Source organism: Charadrius vociferus, unplaced genomic scaffold, assembly GCF_000708025.1.
Source record: "Charadrius vociferus isolate BGI_N301 unplaced genomic scaffold, ASM70802v2 scaffold12, whole genome shotgun sequence".
Classification (NCBI taxonomy): domain Eukaryota; kingdom Metazoa; phylum Chordata; class Aves; order Charadriiformes; family Charadriidae; genus Charadrius; species Charadrius vociferus.
This window is the reverse complement of record NW_009647422.1, coordinates 747,487-763,762: the sequence shown is the minus strand read 5'-3', so window position 1 is coordinate 763,762 and position 16,276 is coordinate 747,487. Positions and strand designations below refer to the sequence as shown.

Here is a 16,276-nt window from a genome sequence, read left to right as displayed (position 1 = left end):
TCAAATCATGTTTGGTGACTGCTAAGTGCTTCTCCCTTAATTAATTGTAAATGTTGTCTTGTCCCTTGCACTCAGTATCTGCAGGGAGGATACAAAGGTATTTATTAAGCTCTACCCAAGGCAGCAGGCAGAAATGAGCTGTGAATACACCTACTCTTCAGCTCCATTTCAATCCAAAGAACTCCTCTGCTTATTTGCTTGCTACCGAAAGCCAAGGAGTACACACTGCCAAAGGTTGTGCTTTGCTTTGGAAAGGATCACAAGTGAGTCTGGAGAAGCAGTGTCATGTGACTTTTTCAGGACAGTAGCATTTACCATGTCCCTGGGTAATCAGGTACAGTCTTTAAACTCGCATCATTATAAATATATATAAAAGAGAGTTTTATTCTTTTTGGTTATTTTAACTGTGACTTCCAGAGACTCAGCTTTGTCCTGCTGTTGCCTGGTAGATTGTTCTCTCTGGAGCCAAATATCTTCTGGAGGGTTGCAGGGAGAAACCCTTCATGACTCTAACAAAGCTGCCTTTTAACCTTGCTTCAAATAAGCAGATCAAACCACTTGTCATTGCACTGTAAGGCACGCAATTACTGCAATTACGAGCAGCCACATCTCTCCCTCTTGAAGTGGGCTCCTGTAGTCTTGCTCAAGGAGGACCATCGATGAATGGGCTGAGGGCTGTTGGCCACGCACCGGAGCTGAGATCTTTATATCCAACAGCTCAGCCCCAAGTGCAAGCCAAGGGCTGCACCAGCCTCAGCTGGGCTTTGTGGAGCCCTTCTCTGAGAAGCTCTGACTCAGAAGAAGCGGCTGAAGACCACTGGCGCAGCCTTGGCTGCAGTGGGTTAGGAAACCCCACCACAGCTGCCGAAGGTGGTAACCTTTTCCACTGTCTCCGCTAAATGTGAATCAAAGCTCAGGTCCTCATTTCCTCTCCCTTTAAAAGGTTAATAAACAGAAAACAGGTCAATTGTCACGAGGCACAGGTATACAGTGGTTTGCAGAACCAGCAGACTGGAGAGCAAAAAGAAACCATTTATTTGAGTCATATCTACACTTACAGCAAATCTATGGTCAAAGCTTATCTAGGAAGCAGCAGAGAATAACTCTCCTTCATGAATAAACATGAATTCCAGAGCTCTGGCATGGCTCTGAGATGCAACTTGGTTTGGCTGAGGAAAGAAATGAATGGCAGTAGGCTGGTGCCAGGCACTCTTTTAACCCAGGTGAACTCCCAATTCAGAAAACAAACCTTAAAGGACATCTCCCATTCACACCAAATTCTCCCTAATGAATGGAGTCACTCCTGGTCTCTTCTGAAGCACATTCACCTGCAAAACTTTTGCTCTCTGAATCCATGTTCAGATGCGGAGATGTCCGTTTGATGTCTGGGGTATCTTGGGATCTCTGCATGCCTCTCACTACCCACAGGTAGATAACAGCAAGGCAAAGGCGCAACTTGATTAAGCCAGGCTGAGCTATCACTGGGTACCATCAACAGGCTGGTGTGCTTGCAATGGAAACTCATTTTCACTCCAATTTGATAGCAGCAGGCAGTTTCCAACCTCTCTAGAGTTGGGACTGTAAAGAGCTGCTGGGTGACATTTATTCTCCCACTGAGAAGCTCACGCAGAAGTGCAGCCTCGGTGCTCACCCGTGGTTTGCCCAGTTTGGTCTAATTACAACCAATTAGCATTGCATCAACCTTCTTGTCCCTTTCAAGTACTAAGCTTTTGCCTGACTAAAAAAGACAGACCCTAAAAGATGGTCCCTGCAATAATCTGCTAACTCGGTTCCAGAGAGGCAGCTTGAATTCAGTCATGGTAGAGGCTAGAAAAACCCATCGTGACGTTGGGTTACTACTGCTGCCCCAGACGCCAATGAGCAGAGACTTGTGAATCAGGGATAATCTATTTTACTCTTCAAAGTTTTATGTAATTAAAAAAAAAAATTACCTTAGATAGATTCTTTTTCTTCCATAATTTTTGTCAATTAAATGCAATCTGATTTTTCTTCTGAACCTGTGGAAATTTTTAAAATTCACAACCTCCTGAGCCAAGGAGTTGCTCAGTTTAAGCGTCCACTGAAAGAAAAAATACATCCCTTTCTGAATTTGCTTTGAACCTGCTCGTTGCTTTCATTAGGAATTGCCTAGTTCTTTTACAAAGACAGAAATATTCATAACCTAACCACAATATGCCTTTCCCTGGGGAGAAAAAACATAAAGTCTTCTTTCATATCCCTCCTCAGGCATCTCTTTTTCAAGCTGAAGTGTCCTAGCCTATTTAGTTGCTTCTCCCATGGAAGCAGCTTCTTATCATTTCTCCTTTGTACCTTTTGTGCTTTTAATTCCACCCCACCCTGCCCTGCCCTGGACTTGCAGAATAGGGTTTTACCTTCTTTTTCTGTGACAGATTGGGTTTGATTGAGGCTAGCTTGGCTCCAAGGTTTCAATAAATGAATCCTCCCACCCTTCCCTGTAAAATTCAACCCTTCCCCTCTGTATTCACTGCCGTGCTCTCCTCCCCCCAAGCCCCACTCAAGCATCCTGCGGGCATCTCTCCTCCCCCAGCTCCATCTCATCACCTTTTTATTTTTATCAACACTGACAGTCTGCTCTGAAGCAAACCCATTCCCCCAGAGCTCCCCCTTCAACTTTCCATAGCTTTGCATTTGATTTGGATATTTTGTTTTGCCTCTCGTGCCGCCTGCTATCACTCCAGCACTGCAGGCAGGATGTGACAGAGAAACCGCTTAACTGAAGGAAAGCCACAATCCTGCCAGGGCATGCAAAACCCCGACACCGTCGCATTTCCTTCCCACCACTGACATGGTCTTTGTGGCGCACTGATGCTCCTTTATTCATCCCTCAGTGAGGGATTCGCAGTGCCAATTCAGCAGAAAACGGACTTGGGCAATCACAGAAAGCAAAAGAAAGGACCCACAGATTGAAGGTAAGTGAAAAGAGTTTACCTTGGACTTTGCCTCAATAAATGTCGCAAGACAGAGATATTGATTTTTTTTTCCCCACTCTGTGTACAAGCTGGAGAGTAACAAGAACACCGTTACTTGCTATAAAACCTGGTTTGCACTTCAGCAGTGAATTCCAGCAGAAGCTGTCCAAGCACTCAACGGGAAATGTTAAAAGACTTCTTTCTTCCTAAATGTTTACAGAAATTTGACTCAAAGACATATGAAGGAAACCTCACCTTAAGCCCCCAGACTGAGTCATTCTAAACAGTGTGAAAGAAATCACCAGAGACTATTTCTGGAGTATTATTTTTAAGCACAAAAATCCCATGAGTTTTTCCATCATCAACATCTATTAGGAAACAAGTTTAAAAAAAAAAAATGTTTCTAATCTTTCAGCCTTTCTTTAACCAACAAACTAAATAAACATTTAACGTTTTTCATCCCTCCAGATCACTCCTTTTATAAATCAAATTTATGAGCTGAGCCCTTCTGCCTAATTCCAGAACATGTAAACTGAAACGAAAGATCCAAGATTTAAGACAAAGATTTATAAAGTAGGTTGCTAAAAGCATTAACTTATCTCCTCACCAGCATCTAAACAAGAGAGAGATCTCTCGTGCTCTGACATGGAGCACACTTAAAGGATTATTCCAGAGCTTCATTCTTCACTCAAACTCACCAGCTCTTGTAGAGAACTGGATTTATAGAGAACCAGACTTTGAATTTGGGTATCTACTCTTCCTATAGGGCTTTTCCCATGTTGGCACCTCCAGACAGCAATTCATAGCCAAGATGACTAGGCTCAACCTCTACCAATGCTTTTTTGACTGTTGGGGAGGCACGAGTGACTCCCCTGACAATGTAAGATCTAAAATGGGACTCACTCAGGCTGTAGCTCCTCTGTACCTCACTGTCTTGCCTACCAGAAGGAGACAGGGATGCTGTGAGGAGGAAAGCATTAGAGATTTTGTGGGTTTTCCCATTAAAATGGGCCAAGCAAGGACAGGACAGGAGTGCAGCAGCTCTCACGGATGGTTCAAGTGCTGTGAGGGTCAGGAGACTTTTCCTCAACTTTTCAAAGTTGAATGGTAGCACCAAGCTGAGAGCTCGGGAGACTTGGTCACTCTAATGGAATTCAAAGCCTCCCACTGACCAACTCAGCTTGACTTGCTCATTGAAGGCAAACAGGCAAGTGACAGCCCCTCTTGGCAATGTGCTCATGGCTTACCAATCTGGAACAAGATGTGGAGAGGTCTCTACCTATCTGGAACAAGCTGTGGAGAAGTCTCTTCTATAGCAATTAGGGCATGATTAAGAGGAATCATACCCTGTTGCTACTTTAAAGGATCATTCTGTACCTTCCAGACTAAGTCATGTGCTTTGCAATGGAGGAGATTTTCAGCCAATGCTGTGTTGCTCTTCACGGTAAATATTGGGCTAAGATATGACATCCCACTGAAAAAAAGGAAGGGTAAAATGGAATTTTCTTCTACAAACTGTAAGCCACAGACTGCTTGTCCTGCTACTAGAAAGATATGACAGTCCTTACACAAAGCTGGAGAGAGTTTCACCATGTAAAATATTCATGACCTGGCTCTTGCTTATTAAATGTGATGGGAGTTTTTGCTGGAAATGTGCTTCTCGCCCATAAAGACAGAGGGGCATCTGCAGAAGAAGGAAAGGTTGTGTGGAAGCCCTCTACCTTAGCTCTGTAGGAAGGGACAAGAGGGACCAGAAAGCTTTGGTTTCACATGGAGGCATATTTAATAGTTAGAAAGCAAGAAAAAAGAAAATTTACATTTGTGAGACACCAATAATATAAAAGTTTTCCATAATAGAGACCCTGCTGAGGCCTGGTGGATGTAAAGCATGGTACCTCTGACCTCAGCTTCTCATGTTCTCCACAATTCCACTCTCCTATGTTAAAAGGTCTGGATATCAATAAATAAAGGCATCAAGGTCACAGAAAGTCCAATGCATAGTAAAATCAGTGGAAAAATCTCCACCAGCTGCAGCAGGTTTTGGATCTCAGCCATATATTGTAACAGGAGATCGACATAACTTATGGCATATGCAACATTTTCCAATGTACTTATCCTACATAAAAAAGGTGGATACCATCATGAAAGTGCTCCAATACAATCAGCTTTTTAGCAGGAAAAGAAAAATAAAAAAAAGATGAGGAAGGAGAGATTTCTTAACCAGAAATCTGACGGGATGTGAACAGGAAAAATACAAGCCGTTGTCAGAAACAAAAGCTCTGCATAGATGGATTTCGTCTGAGCTTTGAAAATGTTTTGAATTTCCTTTCCATTGATCTGCAGCAATGGCATTTTCTCCTTGTTTTTATGACCTTCACATAACTAAGGCTGTGTGCATTCATATATCATCCCATGCTAAAAAAAACCCAATTAACCAAAAAGTCTGATGGCATTTAAAAATGTTACATATTCTCCAAATGAAAAATGCCTTTTTCAGTTCAAGACTTATGTCCACTAAATGGCTGTTAACCCCGACAAGCCACAAGACAGCTGTTCCCAAGTCAAATAAACACTGCTGTTTGTTAGAAAGCTTGCAGCCAGGACTTGTCAGCAGCAGGCAAAACAAAGGCAAAGCCTCCACCCCTATAGTGCATTGAGGCAGAAAACAGATGTTGTAATGTCTTATCTCATGATTGTGTCTATAGAAAGGTGAGGTCAAGGCAAAAATCAGCTCTTAGGTCTATGGGGAAGAACGATAAGGTGCTGTGGAGAGCTGTGTTTGAATTTCATGCTGTGGATGGTAGGTGTCTGGACTTCAGGTGATGGGGTAACAGCCCAGCAAGACAGCAATAAGTGACTGAGGAGGTACCACTATTCCCAACTGGGAATGAGCAGTCCTCAGCAGAGAGGTGCACCCTCCTTGAGCAGTGAGTTACCAAGCAAGGATGGACCGTCAGATAACAGCTGTGTAGGAAAAACACCTTTGGGTACTATTTCCTCAGAAAGAGACTCATGGCCTGGAAGAATGGCCATCATCTTCAGACTGGGTCAGAACAGCCAACACAAAAGTCTGGGGGCTGCTCACATCTAAGGGTTGAAGCTGGGTTTACCACCATGGCAACACATGATTCCTTCTCATGTTCCAGATGCCATCTTTCCTAGTGTGGTCAAGGGAAGGTTATCCTCTGAAAAATACAGGGCAGATTTCTTTCTTTTGAATTCCCAGAGAGCAGGCTCCACCTCTGTAAGAGCTGTTGGTGGCTGGGAAGAGTCCCAGAGCAGATGAAGAATGCGTTAATGAAGGAAGACCATTTGGAGGTACCATGCAGTGGCCTGTCCCAACTGAGTATCATGGCCGCTGTCCAACAAGTGGAAGAAAAATTTCTGCTAAATAAAAGGCACCTTGACTCTGGTACTGATCCTCTAAGAGAGACAAACAAGAGTCTGGGGTTTAAAGTCTTGATGTCACATGGCTGAATTTTCTGCTGTTGTAAGAGAGGCCACATTGTCCAGGAGTGGGGAGGATTGATGTCATATCTGGAAGTTGCCCCATGCTGCTGGTGAGAGCAAGACTGAAACCAAGAGGCCCTTTGTATCACCTAGACCAGATTAATAAAGTACAGTAAATGAAAAACTAAGGAAAGACAAGATGAAAAAAAGTCCTGCAGGTCCCTTTGCCTTTAAAGATATCATTTAGATCAAATGTAGGTATCTATTTCAGACTGAACTAAATTGCTTTTCAGGCTTCATCAAGTATGTTGACTAAATCCTCAGGGCTTGGTTTAGCTGACCAGCAGTAGTTATTTAATACCATCCCTGATGTCCCAGGATATATGAGATTTATATCCCAGGATATATGAGATTTTTGGGAGGGCTGGTGGATATGGTACAAGACTTACGAGAGCCCTACACAATTCTGAAATGACAACTGGAGGTCACACTGATTATCCACGAGTATCTGTTAGGAACTTTGACGTGTGGCTAAGGGCTCACAAGAGTCAACCCCTGTTCAAGGGTCTGACTATTTTTCTTGACTTTTTTCCTTGACTGCTCTGAATCATTGGGACAAATCTGCTTGCTTCCACTGCAACCAAAGCCCTTCTTCAGACCTTCTCAGCCTGGGGACAGTTCTCTCCTCTGGCTGCACCAGTGCCACCTTACATTATTACCCAGAGACCCCTCGGACATCTGCCAAAATGTGTATTTCTCCTGGAAGCTACCAACCTTCAAATCCGCCAGTTCGGTAGATCATCTGAATACTGCCTCCATTACTGTATTTAAAACAGTGGCTTTTTGCTAACAAAACCATCCATCCACATGTATTTGAAGGTGTAAGGAGCACTCACGTGAGCACTCAGTAGGTCTCAGGGATGTACCACCACCTTGACGCAGCCAGAAGCAGCAGCATCTCCCCAGCCTGGGGTTAGTGGTCCATCCACCCCCTTCTCCACCCTGCTGTGTGCACCACCTCGAGTGCTTCAGCTGCTATCAGCCACATAGTACCCGTTCTAGCGATGGAGCACCTGGAGAGATGCTGATAACATACAAATCTGACCAACACATCACCTATCCCAGGAGGTCTTATGCAACTGGAAGGTGAGAATTCACTTGAACTTTTGCAAGCAAGGAACTATTAATTATTTCTTATCTTACTGCACTATAAACAGATGGTGATGAATAAACAGACTCCTAATTTAAACTTCATTAACGTTTTTCCAGCTTGACTTTTAATTTCCATATGTTCACTGCTGCTTCTCCCATCAAACATGCCTTGATTTCTTCAAGGGAGTCTGACAAAGAACCCCAATCTCTACATTTGGCTTTTCAAGCCAGCCTCTGCTCTAGGCCTGTGGAACAGTAAAAGCAGTCTACAGGGAATAAACAACATGGGCCATTTCCCTCCTGGATTTCTTTGCATGTGACAATGCTGGTGATGAGCTTGCAGGACTCAGCTCTATTGCCCACAACAAGTGTGAAGCATGTACAAGTTAAGCAGATATGAACAGGCACTGGGAAGGGGATTGGCACTATTTTTTTTTTTTTTTATATTCTCCACTTTTCTGACTTTTTGATCGAGGTTTCAAATCCTACTTGCAAGACAGACAGGTCTAGGTTGCAAATATAAAGTGCAGTGCTGAAGTGCTTTAGGTATCAGAAGCAGCTCGTCTATAGCGGCTCCTTGATGGCCATTGGCAATTTTCACTGACACTTAGAAAATCATCTCAGCTATCTCCACGCTACTGAACTGTGGGGGGAACAGATAGACTAAATGCTAGTCTGACTCCATGAGATGCTGATGGCCTCCAGCTGTGAAGTCCTGAACTCGTTTCAATTACACTTAACTTCTGCAAGAATTTAGGATTCAAATCAAGCTGAAATTCTTCCTTTTCAGAGACAAAAAAAAAAAAAAAAGTCCTGAAAAATCATAAGGTGACAGAAGTTCAACAAAGGGAAATGCAAAGCCTTACACTGGGGAAGCAATAATGCCATGCACCCCTGCAGGCAGCTTTGCAGAGAAGGACGTGGTGGTCCTGGTGGACACTAAGTTGAACACAAGCCAGCCATGTGTCCCTGCCACAAAGAAGATGAATAGTATCCTGGGCTGAATTAGGAGGTGTGTTGCCAGTAAGTTGAGGGAGGCAATCCTTCCCCTCTGCTCAGCGCTGCTGAGACTTACCTGGGATGCTGCGTCCGGGTGTGGACTCCCCACTACACGAGAGACATGGACATACTGGAGAGAGTCCAGCAAAGGGCTGCAAAGAAGATTAAGGGACTGGAACATCTCACATATGAGGAAAGGCTGAGAGAGCTGAGACTGTTCAGCCTAGAGAAGAGAAAGCTCAGGTGGGATCTTATTGATGTGTATAAATACCCGATGGCATTCAGGGGAAAGCAAAGAACGCAGAGTGGCAACGGGCACAAACTGAGAACCAGGAAATTCCATTTAAAAATAAGACTTTTTTCACCTGTTAATATACTTCAACACTAGAACAGGTTGTCTAGAGAGGTTGTGGAGTCTCTATTCCTGGAGATACTCAAAACCCAACTGGACATGGCCCTGAGCAACCTGATTTTGCTGACTGTGGTTTAATCAGGGGTTTGGACTAGCAGAAATCAGGAGGTCCCTTCCAACCTCAGTGATTTTGTGTTACTAAGCCAAGGAACTGTGTTAATGAAGAAAACTGCATCACATCTGCTCAGGTCATCAGGGTCTGGTGTCAGGAGTCTTCTGTGGTTTAAAGGTCTCCTCTATTTTCTTGAATAGAGACACACAAACTTCCATGCCATTGAAGTTATCTCCAAATCTGGGCCAGGATTTCTGTGCTCAAGTGCTGCCTGATACTCCCACCGCTATCCGCAAAGGCTCTTTACCATATGACACTATGCTTCCCGCGCAGCGGCATGGTCTCCAGAGCTGATGGTCCCACCCAACCACGAATCACAGTACCTCACTGAACTGCCATCCCCAAATGACTCTGCTGCTTCTGAAAGAATATCTGATTGCAGAGGGAATTGATTAGCAATAATGGGATAAACGGATCATGAGCTGAGCCAACCGACCTAGACCTGACTGCTTTTCTTGGCTTTTTAACAAAAGAAAGCTGGTTACTTTTTTTTTTTTTTTAATTTTATTTGAGTGCTTCAGGTTAAGTTGAACTGTTCATAAACTGCAGGCATGCAAAGGGGAAAATAATAATAAAAAAAAAAACAACCCTCTTTTATCAGGGATCATTGCACACAAAAAAAGCAAGTGGAAGTCAGAAAGACGCAACGCAGCAGTGAGACCTGCCTTGCAGCAAACCTTTACGGGCTCAGCCACGCTTCACACAGAGAGAGATTTGCCACCATCTGTGGGTCCGGAAAGCAAAACCCCCTTCAGCCATCCTCTCCTCCTAACCCTTGGGAGAGCTTTCCTACTGCTGCTAACTATATTATCAGCTAAGCAGTCACCGTATTGCATATGGATGTCCTGGCTGAAAAAGGATCTGGGGTAAAAGCCTGGTTTTCAGTGCTGGGATTGCTTTCCTCATTTCTGAAATATGTTTGTAAGCATTATCAAAGTAAAACTCGCCTGTCCAACCTGCTCTGGGTGAACCTGCTTTGGCAGGGAGGTTGGACTAGATGATCTCCGAAGGTCCCTTCCAACTCCTACCCATTCTGTGATTCTGTGGTTCTGTAATGCAGAGGACAGAGGAATTCTATTTATTATAAGCTCCTAAAACTACTAAGTGCTTTGGAGAACCCCAGGTTGTGGAATTGCCGTATTTATTTGTTTTATATTGCAGTGGTGGGACATGCCACCAGAGAAGCAGCACTGTACAGCCAGAGAGCAAAGAAAGGGAAAGAAAACAACCAGAGAGCAAAGAAAGGGAAAGAAGACAGCCAGAGAACAAAGAAAGGGAAAGAATACAGCCCAGGCTGCTGATATCACCACAGCTGCTGGCAGAGTGCAAATGCCCTTCTGCAAAGCAATTCTCAAGAACTTCTCATCATGCTTGTCCAGCAGGGCAGCAGAGAGAGCTCTCACTGAAGGCATTCAAATCACGGGACTGACTAGGCTGAACTGATCCTACAGTTGTCCAGGCAGGACTCCTACACTGGCTGATGGAAATCTGGGATGACCTGGAAACCGTTTGAACGATGCAGCTGAACCACCAGACCTGACCTGCTACCAGTTGCTTACAGCACACTGATCTTGCAGAAAGCAGCACTGCAGATTCACTGATGGTGTAACTGCATCGAGATAGAATCATGGAATCATAGAATGGTTTGGGTTGGAAGGGACCTTGAAGATCATCGAGTTCCAACCCCACTGCCATGGGCAGGGACACCTCCCACCAGCCCAGGTTGCTCAAAGCCCCATCCAGCCTGGCCTTGAACACCTCCAGGGATGCGGCAGCCCCAACTTCTCTGGGCAACCTGTTCCCGTATCTCACCACCATCACAGCAAAGAATTTATTCCCAATATTTAATTTAAATCTCCCCTATTTCAGTTTAAAACTGTTACCCCTTGTCCTATCACTACGCTTCCAGATAATGAGCCCCTCCCCATCTTTCCTGTAGCCTCTTTAGGTACTGGAAGGGGCTCTAACGTCTCCCTGGAGCCTTCTCTTCTCCAGGCTGAACAACCCCAACTTTCTCAGCCTGTCTCACCAGTCCAACACCCAGGTACGTCTGTGTGATGCAGTCCAGCAGCACTTTCTCCTTAGCTGTGTGATGAGGGAAGGAATAATCAAAACTCCTTTTCTAACATGTCAAAACCCAGCAAAAAATTGCTTCTTAGAAATGGTGCAGGCAGTCTCACTGAGCTGAGTTTTAGGTCCTTTAGGAACACAGTCTGCACCGAGATTGAGACGAGGCATTTTGTGCACTGTCTCCTGCCTTGAGCAGGGAAGAATCCTGCCACTTGAACAGTAACAGGTTTTTCAAAAGATTAAATAATGCCTCAAATTATATTGTGAGCACTCTTTGGGGGCCAAAGGGCTGGAAAGATCATCTAGCAAATACTCAAGTGAAAGTTTAGCTTCCTGAAATGCAGTTCTGTATGGGACTGAACATATTCATCACTCCTAATCATGGAATTGGGACTTCACCTCATTTGGCCAAATCCCCTCCAAGTCAGTGAACGCCAGGACAGGAGGCAAATGTGAAGTGTGGTTATTTCCAACACAGCCGAGCTGCTCACTAAGAATCCCCTCATAGTAAAGGCAGATCTCGCCAACAGTCAAGACAATCTGAACACAATTCATCACATCCTAAAAGAGATGCCTACACATGGCCAGAAAACACTAGAGCCATCTAAAATCAAGTGAAAGAAATCCCCCACCAAAAGTCATTCCCATGCAATGGTGATTTGCCCGTGTGAAACAAACTGGCCTCCACCTACTTAGTCTTGATTTTAATGGTAAAGAATCCAGTTCTGTATTGAATTGCAAGTGTCACTTTATGTCTACACCAGTTATTTCAGCACAGGGGTAAAAGGATAAGAGGGCAGAGGACTGCAAGGGCAGCCCTGCTCATGAAATCAACCCTGTGCTGCAATACGCAACTGCATCCTACACACCCTTTCATAAACCAGGCAAGCTCTGCCACCAAGTCAATAAAACACTCCTTCCTGCAGACCTCCAGAAAGGCTGTTCGGTATCCTCTGATGGTTACAAACTTCCTTTAAAATCTAGACTTTGATCTCACAGCCTTTTTATTCTCCTGTGTACACACTGCCAGCTTAAACTGGTCTTCCCCGCTGTTTTCTCCCCAGCTGCAGCACTTCCCGTGCTGAAAAGCTAACCTCTTCTCATCAGATGTGGTCATGCTTCTGTGACCCCTGCGTCTCTCCTGTGTCCCTGCCAAAGTCTCCTCAAATGTGGATAACTTCATGGATACTGAATCATGCTCCTAAAAGCGAATCGTGAGACTCCCATCCTGCTAATAATGAGCAGCAGTCCTGTGGTCCAGGGCTGCTGACACCAGGAACGGCAATTGGCATCTACTACCTGCACTGAAAACACATGGGTTTAATTTGAAGAGAAACCATTTATTTCATCCATGCGTACACACCCACTGTAAGGAATGGGTGTTTGAAGACAAAATAGCATTAAGACAGACGTTATCGTTTATCAGTGGAAATCCACCTGCTTATCCTGAGCCGATGATCAATCTCAGTGCTACCATCAGGTGTTCTTAATAAGTGACTAATCTATCTGACACATCAAATTACATCTGTGATTAAGCCCCTCTGATCAATAAAATTGATAATGGCTTCCAAACAAAGCTTTATTTCCAGACTGTACCGAAACAGTGTGCTTCCTTATTTCCACTCATTTAATTAGAAAGGACAACAAATCGGTTGTTAAATCCCAAGTGATTTTCTTTTTGCTGAAAGGATGTGGAATGCACAGAAGGCAACACAGTCACCTGGTCATAAATCAAGGTATTACATTACGGATGGCAGGGAATCTCCATCACTTTCCATTCTCCTGTGGGGGACTGAACCGTGTTAAAATTACATTTTTCCTGGGAGTTTTTCTCAGATTTTTTCTTTCCAGCAACACTCAGATTAAACAGTCATCACCTTCATATGATCTCATATCATCACCTTCATCAGATTTCTCCCCAACAAACTTCCCCCTCACCCCCAACTGTCAGAGTTCAAAGTTCTATTTTGCAGCTATGCTCAGCTACATTTATTGAGTTATGGTTCCCCACTCCAGAATAACATCTTTTTTTCCGACCTACTTGTGCTCACATGCTGTACCTTGAACACTCGAAGGAGGAAACACATTTCATTTAGGCACTTTGAAGTTACCTGTCCGCACCACTTTCAAAGCAAACTTATTCATAAGATGATTCACCTATAGTCACCCATTTGAGAGCCAACACTTCAGAGATGCTGGCTTCTTTCTGTTGATTGCAAGGGTAGCCGCAAGTGTCTAGATAAGAGTCAGGTATTGAGCTCTTAAATACCTGCTGATGTTTTGGGGCACGTGGATGCCAACTGCTTTCCACGCAAATGGCATTGTAAAATTTGGTTGGAAGCACACTATGTCCCTACACACACTTGTTCCACCCTGATGTCATAGAATTATAGAATGATTTAGGCTGGAAGGGACCTTGAAGATCATCGAGTTCCAACCCCCTGCCATGGGCAGGGACACCTCCCACAAGCCCAGGTTGCTCCAAGCCCCGTCCAACCTGGCCGTGAACACTTCCAGGGATGGGTCAGCCACAGCTTCTCTGGGCAACCTGGGCCAGGGGCTCACCACCCTCATAGTGAAAAATTTCTTCCTGATATTTAACTTAAATCTACCCTTTTCTAGTCTGAAGGCATTACCCATTATCCTATCACTACATGCCCTTGTAATAAGTCCGTCTCCAGCTTTCTTGTAGGCCCCTTTCAGATACTGGAAGGGTGCTATAAGGTCTTCCCAGAGCCTTCTCTTCTCCAGGTTCTTCTCCATGACCATTTCCACCAAGGACATGCAGACATACACAGAAGACATCTGACATTCCCTCAGGAGTAGCAGGTACTGTCTCCATGAACAAAAAACATTTTATAGTGCTCACAACTGCGATTTCTGAATCAGCCCCATTTAATGACTACGGGTGGCAACTGGTGGAAATGCAGAATTACCCCAGTCCAATATTTCAGCATTACATTATGAAAAACAAACTCCAAAGGATTTTTATATACTTGCTAGTGCTTGGGCATTCAGGTCTTGCAACACGACTGAGTGTGTTTTTACATCAGAATCAGGAAAAATATTTTAAACGGTTTAATTCAGTGGAGAGGAAAAAAAGCTGGTTTGGATTAAACTTTCCAATGAGAAAAATCATTTTGAAAAAGAAAAAAGAAATTAACACTTCAAGTATTTATTCTTCTTTTTTTGAATGTTCTGTATTTAATTGAATTTCTTTAAATGTCCATGAAAATGAAATGAAGCATTTAGTTGGCTTTCAGATGAATGTTTTAAACTACCCTGACTTTTCCCTTTACTGGATTCCAGGAGAACATTTCTTCAAACGGCTCCATTTAACTGTACAGGAACACTTGAAATAGTTTCCGAATCAAAGAAAAGCATATCTTAGTAGATAAAAGCAGGGGCCAAAAGCCATCCTTGCATTCAGTAAAGCTCCTCCAGGGACCAGCTTGTCCCCAGGATGCTGTTCTATCATTAATAAGCATTGTGCAGAACAGTCCTTCAGCCTGTAGCCTAACTGCAAGCAATGCCAAGTGAAAGAGGATGAGAAGACTTCTTCCAGGAGACAGGATGCAAATATCGAGCAGGATACCCGTCTTCCCACTCCCTCCCCCAGCAATGTGATCCTTTGTTTTCAGAGCCTGACAGCCTACCACTGGTGCCTATACCTCCTTCACTTGCAAAACCAGGACCTGTAACTTGAGGGAGGCATTTGGAGGGGGAGAGGTCCTACTTGATGCCTCAACTTGGGGCTTCGACAGCACTGCTGCAGGATGGGACGGGACGGGACGGGACAGGATGGGATGGGACAGGACAGCACCAAAACCAAAAGCTTGCTTTCTCTGCCACACTGATCTCTACAATTTAAGACTGAGCATGGGTGGTTGTGTCAAAATTTCCCAAGCTCTCTGCAGGCTGGCCACCAGGGAATTGTGTTAGCATAGACCCTTTCAACATCACATCACCTGTGTTGTGTCTTACAGGTTGCTTTGCAGCTCCTCTGTTCACAACAAGATCCCACAACCTTTCTCCTGCTCTGAAACCCCACGTGCCCAACGTGTGGTGTGCCATGCCTGCTCCTCAAGGGTGGCACAGCTCCATGGCTGCTGCCTGAGGCTGGGATGGAGAATCCTTGGGAGTCTGGAGAGAAAAGGTGCCACCACTGACCTGGCCTTCCTCTCCTGATCACTGAAGCAGGGAGTGGGTTAAGAGGATGGGAGATCCTTCCAGGAGGACTGCCCAATGTGGTGTGTGCTCCATGTCATGCGAACAAGGAGAGGACCTCAGCCACCTGGCCTGACTTCACAGATACCTTGCAGCCTTGGAGCACACCCTTGCTTCCTCTGCTTTGCCACCAGGGAAGGAGCAGTTTTGGCATGGGGATGGGAGGGAAGTTCAACAGAATGAGAAGGTTGCCATGACTTCCCTTGAAGCAAACCAAGGCCTATGAGAACTTCAAGCTTTCAGATCCCAGGGAAAAATCGGTTAAGGCACTTCCAGTTCAGAGAGATGGATGACTGACTGTGATTAAACACACTGGGACACCTAAGCTAGGCTTCCCCAGCAGGGAGGCAGCAAGTGATCCCCAGCGAGCTATTCAAACTCTTGCTTGATTGAATTGTACTTTGGAAGTCCCTATTTCTCACCCTCCTAATGTAAGAGCTCAACATCATCTGGAGTGACTGCCCTGCTCCAGCAGCAGAAGAGGTGAGAAACGGCATGGGCAAGGCAGATGTGAGGCTGGGTGATGTTGGCTTGCAGGCCAGTGAGGGAAGACAGCGGTCCCATACCTGAAGTCTGATTATCCCCAACAAGCTCTGCCAAGCATTGGCTGCGTTCCTCTTCAATCTCCTGCATGATGATGCACTCCGGACGTGTGCTGGATGCCTGCAGAAAGGAGAGAGAAGAGAGTTAACAAAACCCATCTATCCTCAGGGACTTATTCTTGGAGACTGGTGGCCATCTAAGGTCTCCTGGGCCACTGCACAACGGGGGTATGCATGCAGCGTTATTTTATGTTTGCTTGAGAGAAGGGATTGTAAACAAGAGCCTGCTCAATAAACAATATTTCCCTCGATGCCTTCCTTAAAAATCAACTCCACTTATTTTTTTTTTCAGAAGATCAGG

The 16,276-nt window shown here is 44.7% G+C and overlaps 1 protein-coding gene across 2 annotated transcripts in view; it reads right to left on the bottom strand.

Moving 5' to 3' along the window:
• The window catches only part of LOC104282398 (vasoactive intestinal polypeptide receptor), a 74,597-nt gene extending 58,545 nt beyond the window's left edge, over positions 1–16,052 (bottom strand). The window contains exon 1 of one of the 2 annotated variants that reach the window (XM_009880488.1): positions 15,940–16,052. In XM_009880488.1, the coding sequence (XP_009878790.1) occupies positions 15,940–16,006 (67 nt within the window). In that variant the 5' untranslated portion in view covers positions 16,007–16,052. The remainder of the gene's footprint in view (positions 1–15,939) is intronic. The other variant, XM_009880489.1, reaches the window with a different exon arrangement.
• Positions 16,053–16,276: the final 224 nt, after the last annotated feature.